This window comes from Tasmannia lanceolata, unplaced genomic scaffold, assembly GCF_043159265.1.
Source record: "Tasmannia lanceolata isolate RefF3 unplaced genomic scaffold, GAP_Taslan_0.1 ptg000018l, whole genome shotgun sequence".
Classification (NCBI taxonomy): domain Eukaryota; kingdom Viridiplantae; phylum Streptophyta; class Magnoliopsida; order Canellales; family Winteraceae; genus Tasmannia; species Tasmannia lanceolata.
The window spans coordinates 66,638,846-66,657,005 of NW_027518695.1; the positions used below are offsets into that span (position 1 = coordinate 66,638,846).

At 35.2% G+C, this 18,160-nt stretch overlaps 1 protein-coding gene and 1 long non-coding RNA gene across 14 annotated transcripts in view; both read right to left on the bottom strand.

Annotated features, from left to right (window-relative positions):
* Positions 1-6,660: 6,660 nt before the first annotated feature.
* On the bottom strand, positions 6,661-12,892 carry LOC143851030 (uncharacterized). 12 transcript variants are annotated; one of them, XR_013236176.1, is made up of 9 exons: positions 12,519-12,892; positions 12,361-12,408; positions 9,636-11,801; positions 9,450-9,559; positions 8,504-8,534; positions 8,268-8,340; positions 8,045-8,090; positions 7,323-7,389; positions 6,661-7,093 (listed from the first exon to the last, which is right to left on the bottom strand). XR_013236176.1 is itself a non-coding variant. In XM_077360354.1 (7 exons), the coding sequence occupies exons 3-6, from the start codon at positions 9,791-9,793 to the stop codon at positions 8,280-8,282; spliced, it is 360 nt and encodes a 119-aa protein (XP_077216469.1). In that variant the 5' UTR covers positions 9,794-11,801; positions 12,361-12,408; positions 12,579-12,892; the 3' UTR covers positions 6,919-8,090; positions 8,268-8,279. The 12 variants fall into 12 exon arrangements, 3 of the variants coding, with proteins under 3 accessions (XP_077216469.1, XP_077216468.1, XP_077216470.1); XR_013236175.1 differs by having other exon boundaries at positions 6,661-7,151; XR_013236177.1 differs by lacking the exon at positions 7,323-7,389.
* A 2,621-nt stretch (positions 12,893-15,513) lies between these two features.
* The window catches only part of LOC143851673 (uncharacterized), a 48,546-nt gene continuing 45,899 nt past the window's right edge, over positions 15,514-18,160 (bottom strand). For both annotated transcript variants that reach the window (XR_013236448.1, XR_013236447.1), the window contains 2 exons: positions 16,176-16,264; positions 15,514-15,877 (listed from right to left, as the gene is read on the bottom strand). This is a non-coding gene — a long non-coding RNA (uncharacterized LOC143851673). The remainder of the gene's footprint in view (positions 15,878-16,175; positions 16,265-18,160) is intronic.

Genomic DNA, 18,160 nt, shown 5'->3' on the forward strand with positions numbered 1-18,160 from the left:
CTCTCTTCCACCCTACATTTTGATAATAACACCCTACATTCTCCACTATTTTTCTCATGCAACCAAACACCACTCACAAATCTCCTTCCTAATCTTCTCCCAATCTTCCATGCTTGTCTTTTTCTCTTTGACTTCTTTTTCTCCTAATCTCCCACCCATCTACAAGCAACCAAACAGAGCAAAAATGATGGAAAGTTCATGGTCATCTTTGTCTTAAATTCCCTTCATGTTGAATTTTTATGATTCAACTCAAAAGTAAATTCTTTCAAAACTTTATAGTCTTCTCACCTTCTAAGTTGCCTCTGCGCGAGTCCAAGAATTCACCGTTTTCTCTACAAATCAGGCTAGATTTTCGCTCCACATGGTAAGTCATCTCTCTTTTGTTCCACCACTTATCGTAAAACTCACTACGTGTCTTGTCTTGTCTGTGTTTCTCCCCCTAATATATTTTAAAAGCAATCTCGTGCGTCCAAAAGTCAAAACCTATACTACTAAATGAGAAAAAACATTCATGGGCTTCTTCTCTTCAAATGCCCTCTCTATCCTGCCACATGTAACTTTTATCAACCTTAGATTTCTCAATTATTCGGTAAATGTCAACTTCTATGTAAATTGACTTTTTCCCTTGTGTCCTATTTTTAAACTGGGATTGAGCAAATTTCCATGAAACAGGTATACAGGACTTCTGTTCGATTTGTTGAAAGAGAGAGATGCTCTAGGGCTTTTCTCAACCAGGTATCTAGCTCTTTTGTTCTTTTTCTTCTTCTATACAGAATGATTTCACAAATTAGTTTTTTATTTGTTTCAGTTAAGTTCTTTTTGGGAAAAATACACTTAGACACCCTGTGGTTTCTTACACATTCAACTTAACCCCTAATTTCTTACTATACTAAAAGCGAGAATCCTATATTTTTCAGCACGTTCTTTCCTGCTATTGCCATATGCGTCCCGCCTTAGTTTCCGTCAAAGTCCTACGTATGTCCTTTTTCACTGCTTCTTTTTGTCATTTCCGCTTCTCATATGCCTTGCACATGAGTTTAAAAAAAGACGTCATTCTCCTTTTTATTCCTCTTTTGCCCGTAATTGTCATAACTTTTGAATTTTCTTTATACTTTTTCCCCTAATTGTCATATTTTATTACACTCTTTTCCGTATTTTTTTCGTAATTTTGCTACTTTGCTTCCATTTTCCAGTAATTTTTCATTTAAAACTTAGCACCTACATGATTATTATTTTATTGCTATTATGTATTGCTAGCCACCTTTGCACAAATCGTACTTCTGCCAATCTTTGCAGCAAAGGATGCGCGACAAGCAAACAAGTAGCCTCGGCGAAGGTGGCTATCAAATCTCTCTCTCTCTCTCTCTCTCTCTCTCTCTCTCTCTATATATATATATATATATATATATATATATATATATATATATATATATATATATATATATATAATATCTTCAAAAAACGTCAAAATTCCGGTTGACCGGCGGGTGTGCGGGCCGGGTGCGAGTCCAAGCCCAATGACCCATAAAATTTCCCGGCTGATTTTTACCCGGCCTGTTTGACCAATTTCCCCATGATTTACAGGGAAATGATGTGATTATGAGAGTTTTTATATAGTGTAAGTCCTGATAGTGAGTATTTTTTTTGAAAAAGTACTGTATGGCTTACATCGTAGGATGATCCAAACCGTCCATTTCATGGGCCACAATGTAAGTAGGTTGTGTGCCAAAATTCATTTCCATAGGATAATTACAACCCTCCAACCAATAAATGTCTCCTAAATATGCCGTTCCTCTATAGACTGCAGGGTTAGGATCATCGCATGGAAATGTGTTTTTTGGGTACACCCTATGTACGATGTGGCCCATCAATTGGACGGTTTGGATCATCCTATAGTGTAAGTTATACAATACTGTTTTTTTTTAATGGGGAGTGTAAGAAATATGTTTTTCGTTTGCAGACTTTGTCACAAAATTCTTGTTAGAATATTTATGATGTAAGCCCATGTAGTGAAATATTTTTTAATAAGCCGATAGGGGTCCCCGCAAACCCCAACTTACTTATCAAAAAAGAAAAAATTGTATTGATCTAATATTTTACGGCCTACACCATAGGATGATCCAAACCGTCCATTTAATGGTCCAAACCGTCCATTTTCGGGTGATTTTGACCCTGCCTGTTTCACTCATTTTCCCATAATTTAGAGGGAAATGATGTGATTATGAGCGTTTTTATATAGTGTAAGTCCTGATAGTGAGTATTTTTTTTGAAAAAGTACTGTATGGCTTACATCGTAGGATTATCCAAACCGTCCATTTCATGGGCGACAATATAAGTAGGTTTTGTGCCAAAATTCATTTACATAGGATAATTACAACCCTCCAACCAATAGATGTTTCCTAAATATGCTGTTCCTCTATAGGCTGCAGGGCTAGGATCATCGCATTGAAATGTGTATTTGGGGAACACCCTATTTACGATGTGGCCCATCAATTGGAGGGTTTGGATCGTCCTATGGTGTAAGTTATACAGTACTGTTTTTTTTTAATAGGGAGTGTAAAAACTATGTTTTTGGTTTGCAGGCTTTGTCACAAAATTCTTGTTAGAATATATATGGTGTAAGCCCATGTAGTGAAGTATTTTTTAATAAGCCGGTAGGGGTCCCCGCAAAACCCCAACTTACCTATCAAAAAAGAAAAAAAATTGTACTGAATATTTTACGGCCTACACCATAGGATGATCAAAACCGTCCATTTAGTGGGCCACAATATAAATTGATTGTTCCTAAAAAATATTTTACAGATGATAATCCAAATGTGACGTTCCTCTATAGACTGCAGGGCTAGGATCATCGCATGGAAATGTGTTTTTTTGGAACACCCTATTTACGATGTGGTTCATCAGTACTGTTTTATTTTAATAGGGAGTGTAAGAAATAAGTTTTTCATTTGCAGGCTTTGTCACAAAATTCATGTTAGAATATATATGGTGTAAACCCATGTACTAAAGTATTTTTTAATAAGCCAGTAGGGGTCCCCGCAAAACCCCAACTAACTTATTAAAAAATAAAAAATTGTACTGAATATTTTATGGCCTACACCATAGGATGATCCAAACCGTCCATTTAATGGGGCACAATATAAATTGATTGTTTCCAAAAAATATTTTACAGATGATAATCCTTTGTTCGCGCACGTGCATTGCACGTGCGTTTTTACTAGTACCAAAAACTAATGAAAAGAATGAATAGGGTTTTAATATTACGAAAATGCCCATCGTGAATAGACCGCCTTGGCAAAAAAACAAAGGGGTACCTATTGGTCAATATCCGTTTATGATAGTTATGATCTAATTTTTTGTGCCATCCGAAATAGATATTGACCGATGGGGGCCAGGGGGCACCCCTTTACCCCTTTTTTTGCAATGGCCCCAGTAAGTCTTGTAAATATAAGAGAAAGAACAAAAATATGGAAGGCATTTTCATACATTGATTCCTCTCATTTAGTTCTAGGAACCACTATTGGATTTTATAACCACATATGAGTCATGATCACGGTTTTAAATTTCAACCGAAATTTCAGATTTAAATTTTCAGAAATTTCATTTTCACGATTTACCAAATTTCGGTCCGAAATTTCGATTAAATGCCATTATTTATTAAAAAAAAAAGTGTTACAAAATTTTGGAATTTCGGTCCGAAATTTCAAACACTCGGTCCGGAATTTCGAACCAAATTACTAAATTTCGGACCAAAATTTCGGATCGGTGGGGTCCGAAACGGTTACCGAAACCGAAATTTTAAACCATGGTCATGATCTGAAATAATTTACAATGGATATGGTTTGAAATACTGCCCATTAATGTTAGGATCATTAGGATTCATCGGACCATCTAGATCCATTGATACTCGTAAAATTTTACAACCATTAGATCAATTATTTGGGCTCCACATAATCTAATATATATCTAAAAAAATGTCCTCTAATCGGGGTGCATAAGTTGGCAAGCCTCCATGTGGCAACCATTACAGAGCTCTTTTGTGCACGTTCTGCGAGGTGGCCCCTTTGCAAAAGAATGTTGACGATTTCCTGGGCCACCTAACGTTGAATCAATGAATTGCCGTCCGTCTAACGGTTTTTGGTTGCCTTCGAACGTCCTTGTGTGGAGTGGCATTTTGTTAGTGGGTATTTTGGCATTTGCCATGAGACTTAGTTCTTTAGTTATTGCTTGAGATGAGCATTTGAAGTATAAAAGGTAGACCCCTCTATTTAAACACTATCCATGCTAATTAAGATCTCATCTCTAGTTGGTCGACTAGAGAACCATATCTAGTCCGCCAACCAAAAACACAGTGAGCCCACATTGTTTGGATCATCCAAAGCATTCATTTGATGGGCCCTGACATAAATAGGGGGTGCCCAAAAAAAAATCAGCTCCATAGGATCATCCTAACCCTTCGATTTGTGGATGAACCGTCAACTGAGGGGGTCTACCTAACACACATTGAAAAGTCAGGAGGTTTTGTTGATCAGTTTGAAACGACAGTGTTATCGTTGAATGCGTCAGAAAGGTGAGGGGGTGTAACTGTATTTGTCTCTCTTTTTTAAATAGGGGTGTTCTAAGATTTTTTTTTTTTAATTTTATTTCATTTTTTTGCATTTTCTAAAATTTACCTTGGATACCCAAACTTCGTATGGCTATTTTGGTCATTATCTATGAAGTAGGGGTATTTTGATCAAATTTTCATGAGATAGGATATTTGCCAAATTTGCGAGAAAAGAGTATTTTTGCCATTTCATGAAATAGAAATGTTTCAATTATTTTTATGAACTACAGTTATTTTGATAATTTTCTACGAGATAAGGGTATTTTGATATTTTTTACGGGTAGGAGTATTTTTATCATTTAATGTGAGCAGGGTAATTTGGTCGTTTTAACAAATATAGGGATTGGTCATTTGAATGATGCATGGGTATTTTTATCATTTCTTACTAAATAAATTTCTTTTGGGATTATTTTTTGTAGTTTGAGATTTTTAAATTTTTTCTATTGTTCACTACACAAACTTTTGGGAAGAGTATTTTGGTTATTTTCAATGAGATATAAGGAGATTTTATATGGTGTAAGCCTGTATAGTCAAGTATTATTAAAAAATTATTGTACAGGTTACACCATAGGATGATCCAAACCGTCCATTTCATGGGCCACGACGTAAATACGTTGTGCTAGAAATCCATCTCCATAGGATGACCATAGCCCTCCGATCTATAGAAGAACTACAAATTATGGAAACTTCTATAGTTCGGGTGGCTAGGATCATCCAATGGAGATGATTTTTTTGGCACACACTATTTATATTGTGGTCCATCAAATGGACGGTTTGGATCATCCTATGGTGTGAGCCATTCAGTACTTTTTATAAAATATTGGACTATACGCACTTGCACCATATAAAAAGGGGAAGTGATATATCCGCCCCTTTTGATTACTTGGGATACCCAACAGCAATGTATCAATGACTACGGAGGGGCTTATGTATTTCAAATTCAATGGGGCTGATTGCCACGTACATTGGCTCTGGGTGTCCCTAGTAATAAAAAAATGGCGGATACATCACATCCCTATAAAAAGTCATGGTAAAGGCATTTTGGTTAGTTTTCTATGAGACGGAGCTATTTTGATTATTTTTATGAGACAGATCTTTTTTTTTTTAGAATATAATGGGATTTCGATAATTTGTACGAGATTTGGCATTTTCGTCACTTTTGATAATGCAGGTATATTTTGGTCATTTTCTATGAGATATGGGTGTTTTGGTCATTTCTTATGAAACGTGGGCGTTCTAGGAATTTTTTTCTTTTCTTAAAATTTTTATATTTTTTATCCAAAGTTTTGGCTTAAAAAAAATCACTTCTCCTAGTTTTGTTCCAGAATAGAAACAATTTTTTTTTTTTTTTTTTTTTTTTTTTTCATTTTGGATGTTTTTAAAGTAGAAAAAGAAATCAATTTTGTAACATGCTACAACATGCCTAACATGTTTCTTTTGATTTTTTAGTTTTAAAAATAGAAAAACAGGAATTTTTTAATGTATCTAAACAGAACCATGTATTTGTTTCCTTTTTCATTGTCATTGAATGAGAGCATATTTCTTTTGTCATTTACATAATTTGGATTGTTGTCCTAGGTTTACTTAAACCATTAGACCACCTAAATGGCATGGCCAATAGGTGAGGACCATCCACGAAATGCCTTCTACGATGGTCCCTAGCAAATCCCCAAAAAGAATAGTGGGCCCCAATTAATCTCACCACTTGCTAGAAACAGTCAAAAGTGAGGCTTTCTTTTTTAACTACATGTGGGGCCACGTTTTTAATGATCTGAGCCATTCATTTTATTGGTCCGTACAGTATTTTGTTAAGTACCTTGATGGGTCCCACTTGAATAAATTAGTTTCGATTTCGTTTTATCTTATGGAGTTTTATTTTTGTATGGATAGGAGTCTTAGAGATGTTATCAAGATTAGCTTCAGGAGTGTTAGAGAAAGTGATAAGTGGGTTTTCTATTTATAAACTAGTTGCAAACCCGTGGCTAGAAAGAAATAGTGTACAAAAATAATTACAACAATTTCCAACGAAAACAAACCCTAATACTATTAAAAAAGAGGAAAAAATCAAGCAATTCAAAGAGACAGGGCAAATTACAGAAGTTAGAATCTTGAATTCTTGCATTTAATTACAGTAGATAGAAAAGAAATTAATTATACCGTAGAGGAAAAATACAGTAAAAGAAATTCATGTGAAGCTCTAAAAATCTGTCAACTTGAGAAGAATGAAATTAATGAAAGTGTAAACGTGCATTCATAGGCCAAGAGTCAGCTTCATTTCATCTTCTCCCTTGACTCAAAGGAGTGCAGATACCTTTTATGAACCATATATACCTTTCATTTCATTCATAGCCAAGTGATCTCCTTTTCAGATTCAAATAAATACACAGAATCCATATATGATCCTCTTTAAAACTTTCCACTGAGTGTGGTTCAAGCATGAAGTAACCATGTACAAAATTTACTATGATCAGTTGCATCCACATCCATCTGATACCCAAAATGGCCCAAAAAAAAAAGCTTAATAATCAAACCCTCCAAACAAAATCTGTAGGTCATGAAAAGTGGGAAAGTTTTTATAATGGACCTATTTGGAAATCACAGGTTGGCATTCATTGTAATGGCAAAACTTCATCAATTACAGAGTATCAAATAAGATCATTGTGCAAAGAAAACATTCAATCCATCCTACATGAATATATAGTTGTGAACAACTTACATTTTGTTTGTTCAATTAGAAAGAACAATGACCCTATTAACATCTTTCTTGACTATTAAAAGGTTTCCTGAAACAGTAGCAGTCATTGTATGAGAAGTTTGCATAATTTGAGTGGATTAACTCCAACCTCACATCTATCGCCAATGTCCAGGATTATTACCGCCATTAGAAATAGTAAATTGAAAGTAAAAACTAGAAAGAAAATATATTAGAGAATACCCTTGGAGCCATGAAACAACAAAAACTACAAAAGATTGCTGTGGGTGTTGAGAACGATCTAAGTAATTAAAAAAAGGTTCGAAGATCCGATGAGAAAAACAGGTAATGAGAAAAAGTTATAAAAATAAAATTTAAGGGAAAATACCGAAAACAAAGCCCACTCCTCAGCCTCTTCTTTTCTCTGTAACCAACTACAGAAAAATCTCACTAAATCAACTGCAAGCATAATAAAACCAAAGTATGGCTTCAGGAAATGGTCTAATACCTTCGGAGTTGAAATTAGAGAAGGGCTGTGAAATCTTGGCCGCGGAAGAGAACAATTAAACTCATCTTGTACGTAAAGTTGATAAAGAGAGGGGGTTTCGAGGGCAAGATTCACGGGAGGAAGGGATTGAGAGACAGAAGAAAGGCTCCAATTTACATCAAGAGAGAAAGTAGAAATTGAAATGTAATTAAAACATAACATAACATAAAATCAAATTAAGAGAGTTAACAAAGCAAACCTGTTTGCAAATAAGCCATCAATTCATCCATCAAGCCATCAACACCCTGCCAAGAAGCAGAAATTGAAACCTAAATGATGAGAACAGAAACCCAAACTCGATATAGAATCCCAACTCAAATACATTAAGATAAAAAGATAAGTTAATAATAAATAATAAGTTAAAAAAGATATATACATAATAATAATAATAATAATAATAATAGTTAAGTTTTACCACCCACATGACATCAAGGTTATCTTGAATGGAGAAGGAGCAGCGTTAGGATTTGCTTGCTCGGGAAGAAGGCATCAGACCTGCAATGTTGAGACAGAGGACCATTGAAGAAATATCCATGAAGAAAAAGAGGCAGGAGAAATAACAAATGAAATCCAGGGAAGAAGAAAACAAAACTTATCTCTCCAATCATTTCAATATCTAATCAAAAAATTAAAAAAAATTAGGATTTGTTTTCTGTACCTTTGTTCTTTCCTCTGCCAAGACACAAAGCCTACCAGATCCAGAGAGATAACAATTAATATGGAGAAAGATCGAGAGAGGGTGTGTGATTATCAATCTTCGAAGGAGAGATCAGGCGAAATCGCGAGGATTTGTTGCAGAGAAGAAATAAGGGAAAAAAGTGCAGATCTTCTTCTATTCTTTTTTTATCGTTTTTTCTACTTTTTTCTTTAGGACTACCGACGCCTCACTGTTGGTACTATACTATTATACTTTTTGTATTTAAGGAGATTTTATTTGAAAATGGGTCATCTCTATTAATTAGGCGATGATAGGTGGCCTTCTAATCTTATTTTGAAATTCCGTAACAAAGGGGTGGAAGGTGGTGAAAAGGCGTTTAATTTTCCTATTTTCAGCGCTTAAATTAAAAACGGTGGAAAGAGGGAATATGAATCGTTTTGAAAACTAATTTGTATGCCTTATAGGAATACAAATTCGGTATTTAATTTTAATACGGAATGGTAATTCGGTATTTAATTTTGGGAAGCTGTGGGTGTGACACGTGGCACAACCTCAGCTTCCCACATTCAGCTTTACTTATATAGACAAGGCAACTTTCCCAACACCTTTGAAAAAGCTTGACACAAAGGGCATGTTTAGTAACCATGAAAAAAAAAAATCAATGAATTCCTATTTATCTAGTATTTACCCAACATCAAAGAGGAGCAGAGAGGGTTGGTTAGAACAGGCCAAACAGCTTATTTCTGTTCATTGGACATAAGTTGTTTTCGTTTTTGTTTTTTTTTTCTTTGAAAAATTAGGACATAACCTGTGGTTTTCATTGCAAAATCTTCACCAAGAAGAAAAAGCAATGAATTCCGAGCAATATCATGTTCACTCAATGCAAATTATGCAATTCAACCAAAACTTAAAGTAATTCCAAGAAAATTGAAATAAAAATATTTACCACAGTACCCTTCGGGCAATGGAATTGAGGCACCTTGCAACTTCCTCCCCCTAAATGAAGCCTCCTCCACCTCGAAACCCTCAACAATGAAACCTAACAACAAAAAGAGACTGGAAAAAAGAGAGTAGATGATGACCAAATCCGAGAATTAGAGAAAAAATAGAAAGAGAGGAAGAAGAAAATTACCAGTGAGAAACATCAGAGGGGCCATCGTGCTTAATGCAGCAGGGGAGCTGATGGATCTGACCCGTTAGATCAGGAATCGTTTTCTCAGTGCAGAGATCGATTCGTCCAGAGATTGTGTTTCTAAGACCATCGATCGAGTCTCCTTCTTCTTCCTCCATGGATCCAAAATGCAAAACCCTAACCCTAGTTTTCTCCTTTTCCTCATTATATGCTTTTTACGGTTTCACCTGATTGAAGGTGTCCTGCGCTTTTTCGAACTCGAGAGCCGGGAAAATAGGCAATAAATCATGTTACACGGATATTGATGCATAGGAAAGTTTAAAAAAAAAAGCAAAAAAAAACATTTTCTATATTAACGTTTTAAATTCCGGGTGCCACATCCCCTTAAAACGTTTTTAAATTACGTGTGATAAAGGAAAACGTGTGAAACAGTGTGCCACATCACCTTAATGCGTTCTTAAATGTGCGTTATACACAGAAATTCGGTGTATATAGATTGTAGACGTTTTTAGTTAATTCTCTTCTTATACACAGAAATTCGGTGTAAAGCAGAATGTGGGTGGAAAGACGTGTTGTCTTATATCGACAGTGACTTCTATTCATGAATACCATAATAGCAGAAGAAATTTGGTGAACAACGACTACGATAATTTTGAGAATAAATTTGTGCAAGCATGATAGCGAAGTACCCCTTGCCGCCAAACTATCCTTCCTTTCTTATTTCTTGAAAAGATGCCTTGTGTAATAAGTTAGTATGAGAAGTGTAGGTTATCCAACTAAACTGAAAACAGAGTAGCTTCAGGATGGGAATGCAGCAAGTACATGATTGAGGAAAATTGTAAAAAATTGTGTTCGACATAAAATAAGGTGTAAAATGAAGAACATGGATATAAATTATATTGATGAGCATGAAGAGCATAAGATATGGTAGGTCTTATATGGGATTTATGTTAATCATTTCAAGAAAAATATGGAAAACACTTAAAGCCTAACATAAATTTTTACCTGAATGCTCAAACATCCCACTATCTCAAAATTGATTTTTCAGTCCAAAATGAAGACCATGGATATAAATTATGAAGAGCATGAGATATGGTAGGTCTTATATTGGATATATGTTGATCATTTTCGAAAATATGGAAAACAATAACTTGTCCCTAGGGGCCTGCGGATCTTACAATTTGGGCAATTTGAAAAGGAAATCATGGTCGTTTTGTGCTACTGCTGTCGCAGTAATAACATACCTAGGATTACAAAACCCCAAAAAAAAAAATTCCACTCAAAAATTTCCTTTATAAATTAAGAAATCCAGAATTTAATCTGGAGAAAGATAGTTGTGAAAGGTTAAATTAACTCTCGAGTCTCGTTAGCAAATGCCGCATAAGAGGCAACAAATATCTCTTTCGAAAGGTGTTGAAGGTGATCGAATAGGTCCTGAGCATCTGAAACAATCATATTTGTTTTCAAATTAAAAATCCCCAAAATTAAGCTCACCCTCTATCATGGATTTTCACAGCCGTGGATTTTATAAAGGTCAATGAAGAGTTAAATTTATCAGTCCAACATTGAGGGACCATGACATGATTTCACCAAATTCAACTTAAATATCTCTCTAGAAGACAACTCTTATTGAAGAAACAAATAGGAAAAAGAGATGCCCATAGTATGATTTACCATTGATTCCGACATCGGCATAGCATACTTTTCCAAGGAAATTAGTAGTTCCAAGAAGGGTGATATTAAACACTCGAAACCAAATTACAAAAAGGCCATCATCTTATCAAGAGAAACATTTAAAGCAAACAATGTGTTTCAACGGATTTCTTGAATTGAAGAGAAAAAAAATGGAGAATAATTCAAAATCTCCAAGCCTAACCTATTTATTGAATTTCAGAGAGAGCAGAGAATCCAAACAGGGCCTAAATTTTGAGTTCAACAAACACTTTTGAAATCAGATTTAATTCTTCCAGGAAAAGATATTTCTAACCCATTTTCAGTACTTCTAGTTCCTTCGCTTAGTAATTTTCTAAAAATGGCTGCATTTCCCATAGAACAAAATAGCATACTTTGTTGTTGAAAATAATGTTAAAAAAATAAAACATATAAATATAACTCAACCTTATTTGTTGATTGTTTTTCTTTTCCGGAAGAAGTCCACCCAATATCCTGCAAAGCACCCAAACGAAGCAACAACAACAACAAAAATGAAGATCATATAAGAGAAATGGAAAAACCCAAAACAAAATCTTCAAACACTACTTTACTATCATGATTAGATAGTAAAGTAGCTTCCTTCAAAGATTAAATAGACCTATTTTCTACAAACAAATCAGATGATGAAGGGTATCACCCAGCAAATTAATTAATCTCCTATAATAGCTTAAAACATCAACAAAAGAACCCTAACATATAGTAATGACCCAAAACAAAGGAAACCCATAAAAGAACAGATTTAAAAGAAAATAAGAGCATGAAATGTCTGAAAGAATCTGGCTTCTTTTCTAAACCGATTGATTAATCTCCTTTAAAAGCTAAAAACACCAACGGAGTTAGTTTACATTTAGAGAAAAAAAGAAGCAAGAATCATACCATATAGTAATGACCGAAAATAATGAAAACTCTATAAAAGAAAGATTCAAAGGAAAAGAAACTAAAAGCAAAGCACAGAAAAAGAATCGATATTTGAAAGAACCCAAAACGGAATGAAGAAAAAAAAAAGGCTTACATCTAGAGAAAAAAAAACCATATATCATTGAAGCATTCCATCAAACACCTGGCGGGCATAAAAAAAATCATATTCAGATAAAATGATAAGAGGAAAAGGAAATAGCTGAAAGCAATGGATGGAAACCCATTAGGAGGGCTTCATTGGATAATCATTACCTAAATCCAATACTGAAAATATTGAAAATATGAAGCCGGTAAAAATTGGATGTCCCTTACACAACCGTTACTTTATTTATTTGCAGCAGGTTAAAAGCCAAGCCATCGATTACAAAACATGCTTCCAGCCACCGATGCAAAACGATACGAAGCCTCTAAAATGGCAAAGTTTAATTGCTTCCCTACATGGTTGGGAACCAAAAGAAATCCAAGATGAGAAAATAAGAAGAAGAAAATATTAGCATTGCGGATGGAGCCTTCGTCTGCAAGCAGCACCCATGAAAAGGAATTTCTCCGGCTTTGATCTCCAAGCTCCACTGTCGAGCAAAGAGGAGGAACTTAAAACACAAAGGAAAGACAAAACACTAGCGGCCCGTTTGGATACCCCTTGAATTTGAATTTGGAGGTGAATTTGGATTTTTAAATCCAAATTCGGCGTTTGGCAAGCCTCTATGACATCTGGATTTGGATTCGAATGAAATCCGCAAGATTTACAAATTTCTCATGTTAGTGTAATTTTTTGGATTTATAAATCCTTTCTGCGAGAGGTTATTTATAAATATAAATGTGACCCATAAGGGGTTAAAATGACCAAAATATACAAAAGAAGTGTTAAATGACTAAAGTACCCACTTGACATTAAAAAATGATCAAAATACGTCGTATTAGGTAAAATGACTAGAAATGCCTGGGTCAGGCAAAATGACCGAAATACCCCTATACCAAGTAAAAATGAAAAATACCCCGAGTCGTGCAAAATGACTAAAATACCCTTATAACATAAAAATGATCAAAATAACCTCATATAGGGTAAAATGAATGACTAAAAATACCATCATGAGATAAAAATGATAAAAATATGTTATATTAGGTAAAATGACTAGAATATCCTCAGGTGAGGCAAAATGACTGAAATACCCCTATACCATGTAAAAATGAGAAAAATACCCCCGAGTCGTGCAAAATGACTAAAATACCCTTATGACATAAAAATGATCAAAATAACCTCATATAGGGTAAAATGACTAGAATACCCCAAGATCATGAAAAATTACTGAAATACCCCTATATCAAGTAAAAATGACCCATGGCTCATGAAAAATGACTAAAATGACTACAAATACCCTCTTGAGATAAAAAAAGATAAAAATACGCCATATTAGGTAAAATGACTAGGATACCCCCGGGTCATGCATAATGACTAGAATACACCTATACCGAGTGAAAATGACCAAATACCCTGAGTCATGATTCATGGAAAATGACTAAAACACCCTTATGACATAAAAAATGATCAAAACAGCCCCATATAGGGTAAAATGACTAGAATACCCCTGGTTCATGGAAAATGGCTGAAATGCCGCTATATCAAGTATTTTAGAGCTTTTTGGTTTTGTTAGATTTCAAATTCAAATCCAAAGAGCATCTAAATAAAAAAAAAATTAATTTAGATTTGAAATCCAAATCTATACGTGGTCATCCAAACGGCATTATTTATAAATTTGTGTATTTTAAAATTCTGGATTTTGAATCCATGGATTTTGGAAATCCAAATTCACCTCCAAATCCAAATCCAAGGGGTATCCAAACGGGCCTAGATGATTTTGGAGGAAGAAGAAACGATTAGAATGGGAAGAATCGTCTTCTCTTCAAACGCTTGGATGTGTATCCAATTGCCCCATAACTACTAATATCAGTTTTAGGAAGTTGAAGAGACGTAAAGGCATACTAACCTAAAGGTCGAGAGAGATAGAGAGAAAGAGAGAAAGAGAAAATCTCGAGAGAAAATATCGCAATGATGGGGCGAGATTTTAGGTCTATCGAGAGCGTTTAGATGGGGATACCAAAGGAAATCTCGAGAGAAAGAGAAAGAGAATATTGCAAGAAAATCTCGAAAATATTGGGCTGAACAGTGTGCCACATCACCTTAATGCTTTCTTAAATGTGCGTTATACACAGAAATTCGGTGTATATAGATTGTAGACGTTTTTAATTAATTCTCTTTTATACACCGAAATTCAGTGTAAAGCTGAATGTGGGCGTAACACGTGGCGCAGCCTCAGCTTCCCACATTCAGCTTTACTTATATACTAGTGGACAACCTGTGCGATGCACGGGACAAAAAAATAAATAATGCACCAAAATTTTGTTAATATACGTAGGATATTGAGAGATGGAAACAATTTTGCTAAAATCATGGGACATAGTGGAGATTTTTTCTCTAATAAATAGAAACAATTTTGCTAATATATGTGGGATATTGAGAAATATATATAATTTTGCTAAAAACGTGGGATATTGTGAGATTTTTTCTACAATCCAAATACATCACCGTTTTTTGAGGAGGGGTGCCACGTGGCGCACCCACGTCGTCCATGATTCTTAAAAAGACGTAATTGGGAAATGCAGTTTGTGATTAAAAAGATGAAAAAAACTTTAAATGTGAAATTAAGTGGGGATCCAATCTTTTTAAGAAATTATGATTAGACGAAATGTTGCAGCCAATATTTATTTTACTTTTGATGTAGTTTTTTTTTCTTAATTGGATTTTGCACGATGTTTTTCCATACTCACCGTTCTCTTCGAACCAAACAAAATGACTATGGTCAAGTGGCCTATGATCTAGTGGTGTAACTTGTGCAACGTCGTTTGTTTAATAATGAGAAATGCAAATAAAAATGGCCATATAGTACGTAGAATTTCTAAATGAAAATTAAAAGGAAAGAAGCATCGAGGTGTTTTTTCACAAAATAGCAAATGCTATATGCCTAGTCAGCCAGGAATATGAACTGAAAAAGGGGCATCTTCACCTTCACAAAAATCAGAACGAATCAAGAAGTTGAGATTGGAGATTGAAGATGTCGGAAATGTTGCAGGGAATCTTTGTACCTAACTTTGATGTCAGATCCAGGGGCACCAAATCATGTAATAGAAACAGGAAATAACATTGGTTGCTCTTACATGAAATGCCTAAAACTGAGAAATAAATCCAGGATTAAAAAACAAAAATGAATAAAAGATGGAAGAAAACAATCTGTTGCAAGTTTATTCTTTGTCAATAACACAAAATTACAACTAATAACTACCCCCAAACTACATATTTTCAATCTATCGTGGAGCAGCTTGACTATTTGAACTGCATTAGTGTTGGAGATGTTTTTTTATTCAATATGAGTGAGATATGGTTATATTTCTCAATTGGATGTATGATTTCCATCAGCACCCCAATTCAATGTACCTGGCAAAAGTCATGCCTCATTCACAACCATTTCTCAAAAGTTGACACTCCAAAAACCGTAACCCTGATTTCATTTCTCCGAGACCCATCTTCTTATAACTCCTCAATCAGATCTTAACATCTAGATAAATGACAACATCAAAACCCAAATCAGGAAATAGAACTTGATTGATGTATACCATTAAAAAAATGTTGAAGAAGAGTGAAGGATTTTTTGTTTTGTTTTTGGAATTGTAGTAGAGTTGAGGAATTTGAAAGAGGAAAAGAGAAACACCATACCTGGCTGCCTTGTCTGAAATGTGATGTCCCATAGCAAAGAATTTTTAACAGACATTAAAAGCAAAAGAACAATATATATTCGAAGGTTATATTCTATATAACCTAGATGTTAAAAAAAAAGTGCATAGAGAACCAAATACCTTAATTTGTACAGGGCAAGGATCAAAGAATCCCCAAAGCCTCTCCACCGCTATCTCTTTGCTCTTTAATCTTCAAAGATACGGAATTTCTGCAGAGAAGTGTAGATATAAGGTCTCTGCCAATAAAAGCAAGAACAACAGAATCCTATTTTTCAAATCATAAACACATTTTTAAAATAAACATACCAAAAAAGAGAAAGAAAATGGAGGAAAGCTGGAAATGCACTCAAAATTAGAAGCGGAGAGGGTTTCCAATATGAGAAATCTGGAAAGGAAAGGGCATGCTTTCTTTTTTAAGATTTCGATTTTCTATTTTTTCGATTGAGATCCAGAGGGTGGATTGATGGGAAAAAAATATGAAATGCATACTAACTGTGGGGAAGAACCTACAACGCTGCTGTACTTCCGATACCGCCAAGCTTCCGCCAACGACTGATGGTTGGATCGGAACGTTCTTCCTGGGGGAGAGAGAGAGAGAGAGAGAGAGAGAGAGTGAGAGAGAGGAATATGTACTGGTTAGGCGGAATAGAAAAGGCTAGTCTAAAGTTGTAACCGCCATAGGCTGAACGTCGATGTAAATGAGAACAAATAATAAACTCAGAGGCACTTTCAAACTTTCAACTTTCAATTTGATGGAGGGGTGGATTATTAAAAGGCAGTTTCAATGTAGGAGGAGAGTCGTGTGGCTTCAATGTAGGCGGAGCGTGTGAGGCTAGGGAAACGTGGCAATGTAGTGGAGGGGTGGAAAATTTAAAAGGCAGTTTCAATGTGTGATGGTTAATAAACGTAGAGGGTTGAAATACTAAAAGCAATAGGAAATTACAGAAAGAAAAAATGAAATATTGATATGATATCCTAATTAATAACCTGAGAGGAGCTTTGAATAGATATATCCATTAAAGTTTATTAAAATTACGTGATAGAGGAGGGGCTGCCACGTGGCACACCCTCAGCTTAGAGGATTCCGCTTTACATATATATATATATATATATATATATATATATATATATAGGACTAGTTGCAAACCCGTGTGTGGACCCCGATCCGAGAACGGTGAGGGAACAAGTCCCTAACACCCTCTGGATCATCCACGTGAATGAGAGCTCTGCCAAGGAACTCTCGAAACGAATGCCACCCTCATAGCATAGCACCAGTGGCGATATAAAAAGAAAGAGATATGTCTTGATTCGGAGCCAAGGCTCGAAACCAAGACATACCTAAAATAAACTCAGAGTCGCCATCCATGGATAAGCCATGGAACCCCAAAATCAAATCCTCTGTGCAATGGATAACCAGAAATATATATGGATTCGTGCCTGATTACGAATGGAGAAGGTCTGAAGAGCACCCCCAATTCGTCTGAATGCAAGCACTTGGTCTCTTATGCCATTTTCATTAACTCCAAAGAAGTTTGGGTAAAAAATCATGTGAAATGGAAATAAATATCCCCGAGTGAACGTCTACCTAATCATGCATGACTCGGGGATGAAATAATAAGCACACATAAAGTAAGATAAAAGATGTGTCACCTAATGACAACTAGGTTGTGAGTGACATGCCTAACTGGTGTCTAAGTTCTAATAGACATACACATGCAAGCTATAGCTAAAGGTATAGGATTAGTACAAGAAAGTAAGAAAACACAACAAAATATACAATAACACAACAAATCCTAACACTCTAAACGTTTAGCCCGAGTCCTCGGATGGTCTGGTATTCATCTAAAGAAGCCTACGTATCCCCGCCTCCGCAAGAATCAGAGCAACGTAGTTCTTCGCGCCTATTCTAAGCTATGATGACATCTAGACATCTATCCTAGACTCGATCTAAAAGACCGGACCAGTTATTAAAGTTTCTTGTATGATTATTTAAATTCCAGTGAATTGTGGATTTTAAGACACCCTATATGCCCTAACTAAATGCAGATTAGCCCTAAGCTAATGCAGGTGATTCCTACAACCTATGTGTAACTAGGCTGCGTTTC

Coding starts and splice junctions, on each gene's coding strand:
- LOC143851030 (XM_077360354.1), bottom strand. CDS start 9,793: ATGGAGGAAGAAGAAGGAGACTCGATCGATGGTCTTAGAAACACAATC. Junction 9,560..9,635: donor CCCTCTGATGTTTCTCACTG/GTAATTTTCTTC, acceptor TCTTTTTTCCAG/TCTCTTTTTGTTGTTAGGTT. Junction 8,341..8,503: donor TGGCAGAGGAAAGAACAAAG/GTACAGAAAACA, acceptor TCAACATTGCAG/GTCTGATGCCTTCTTCCCGA.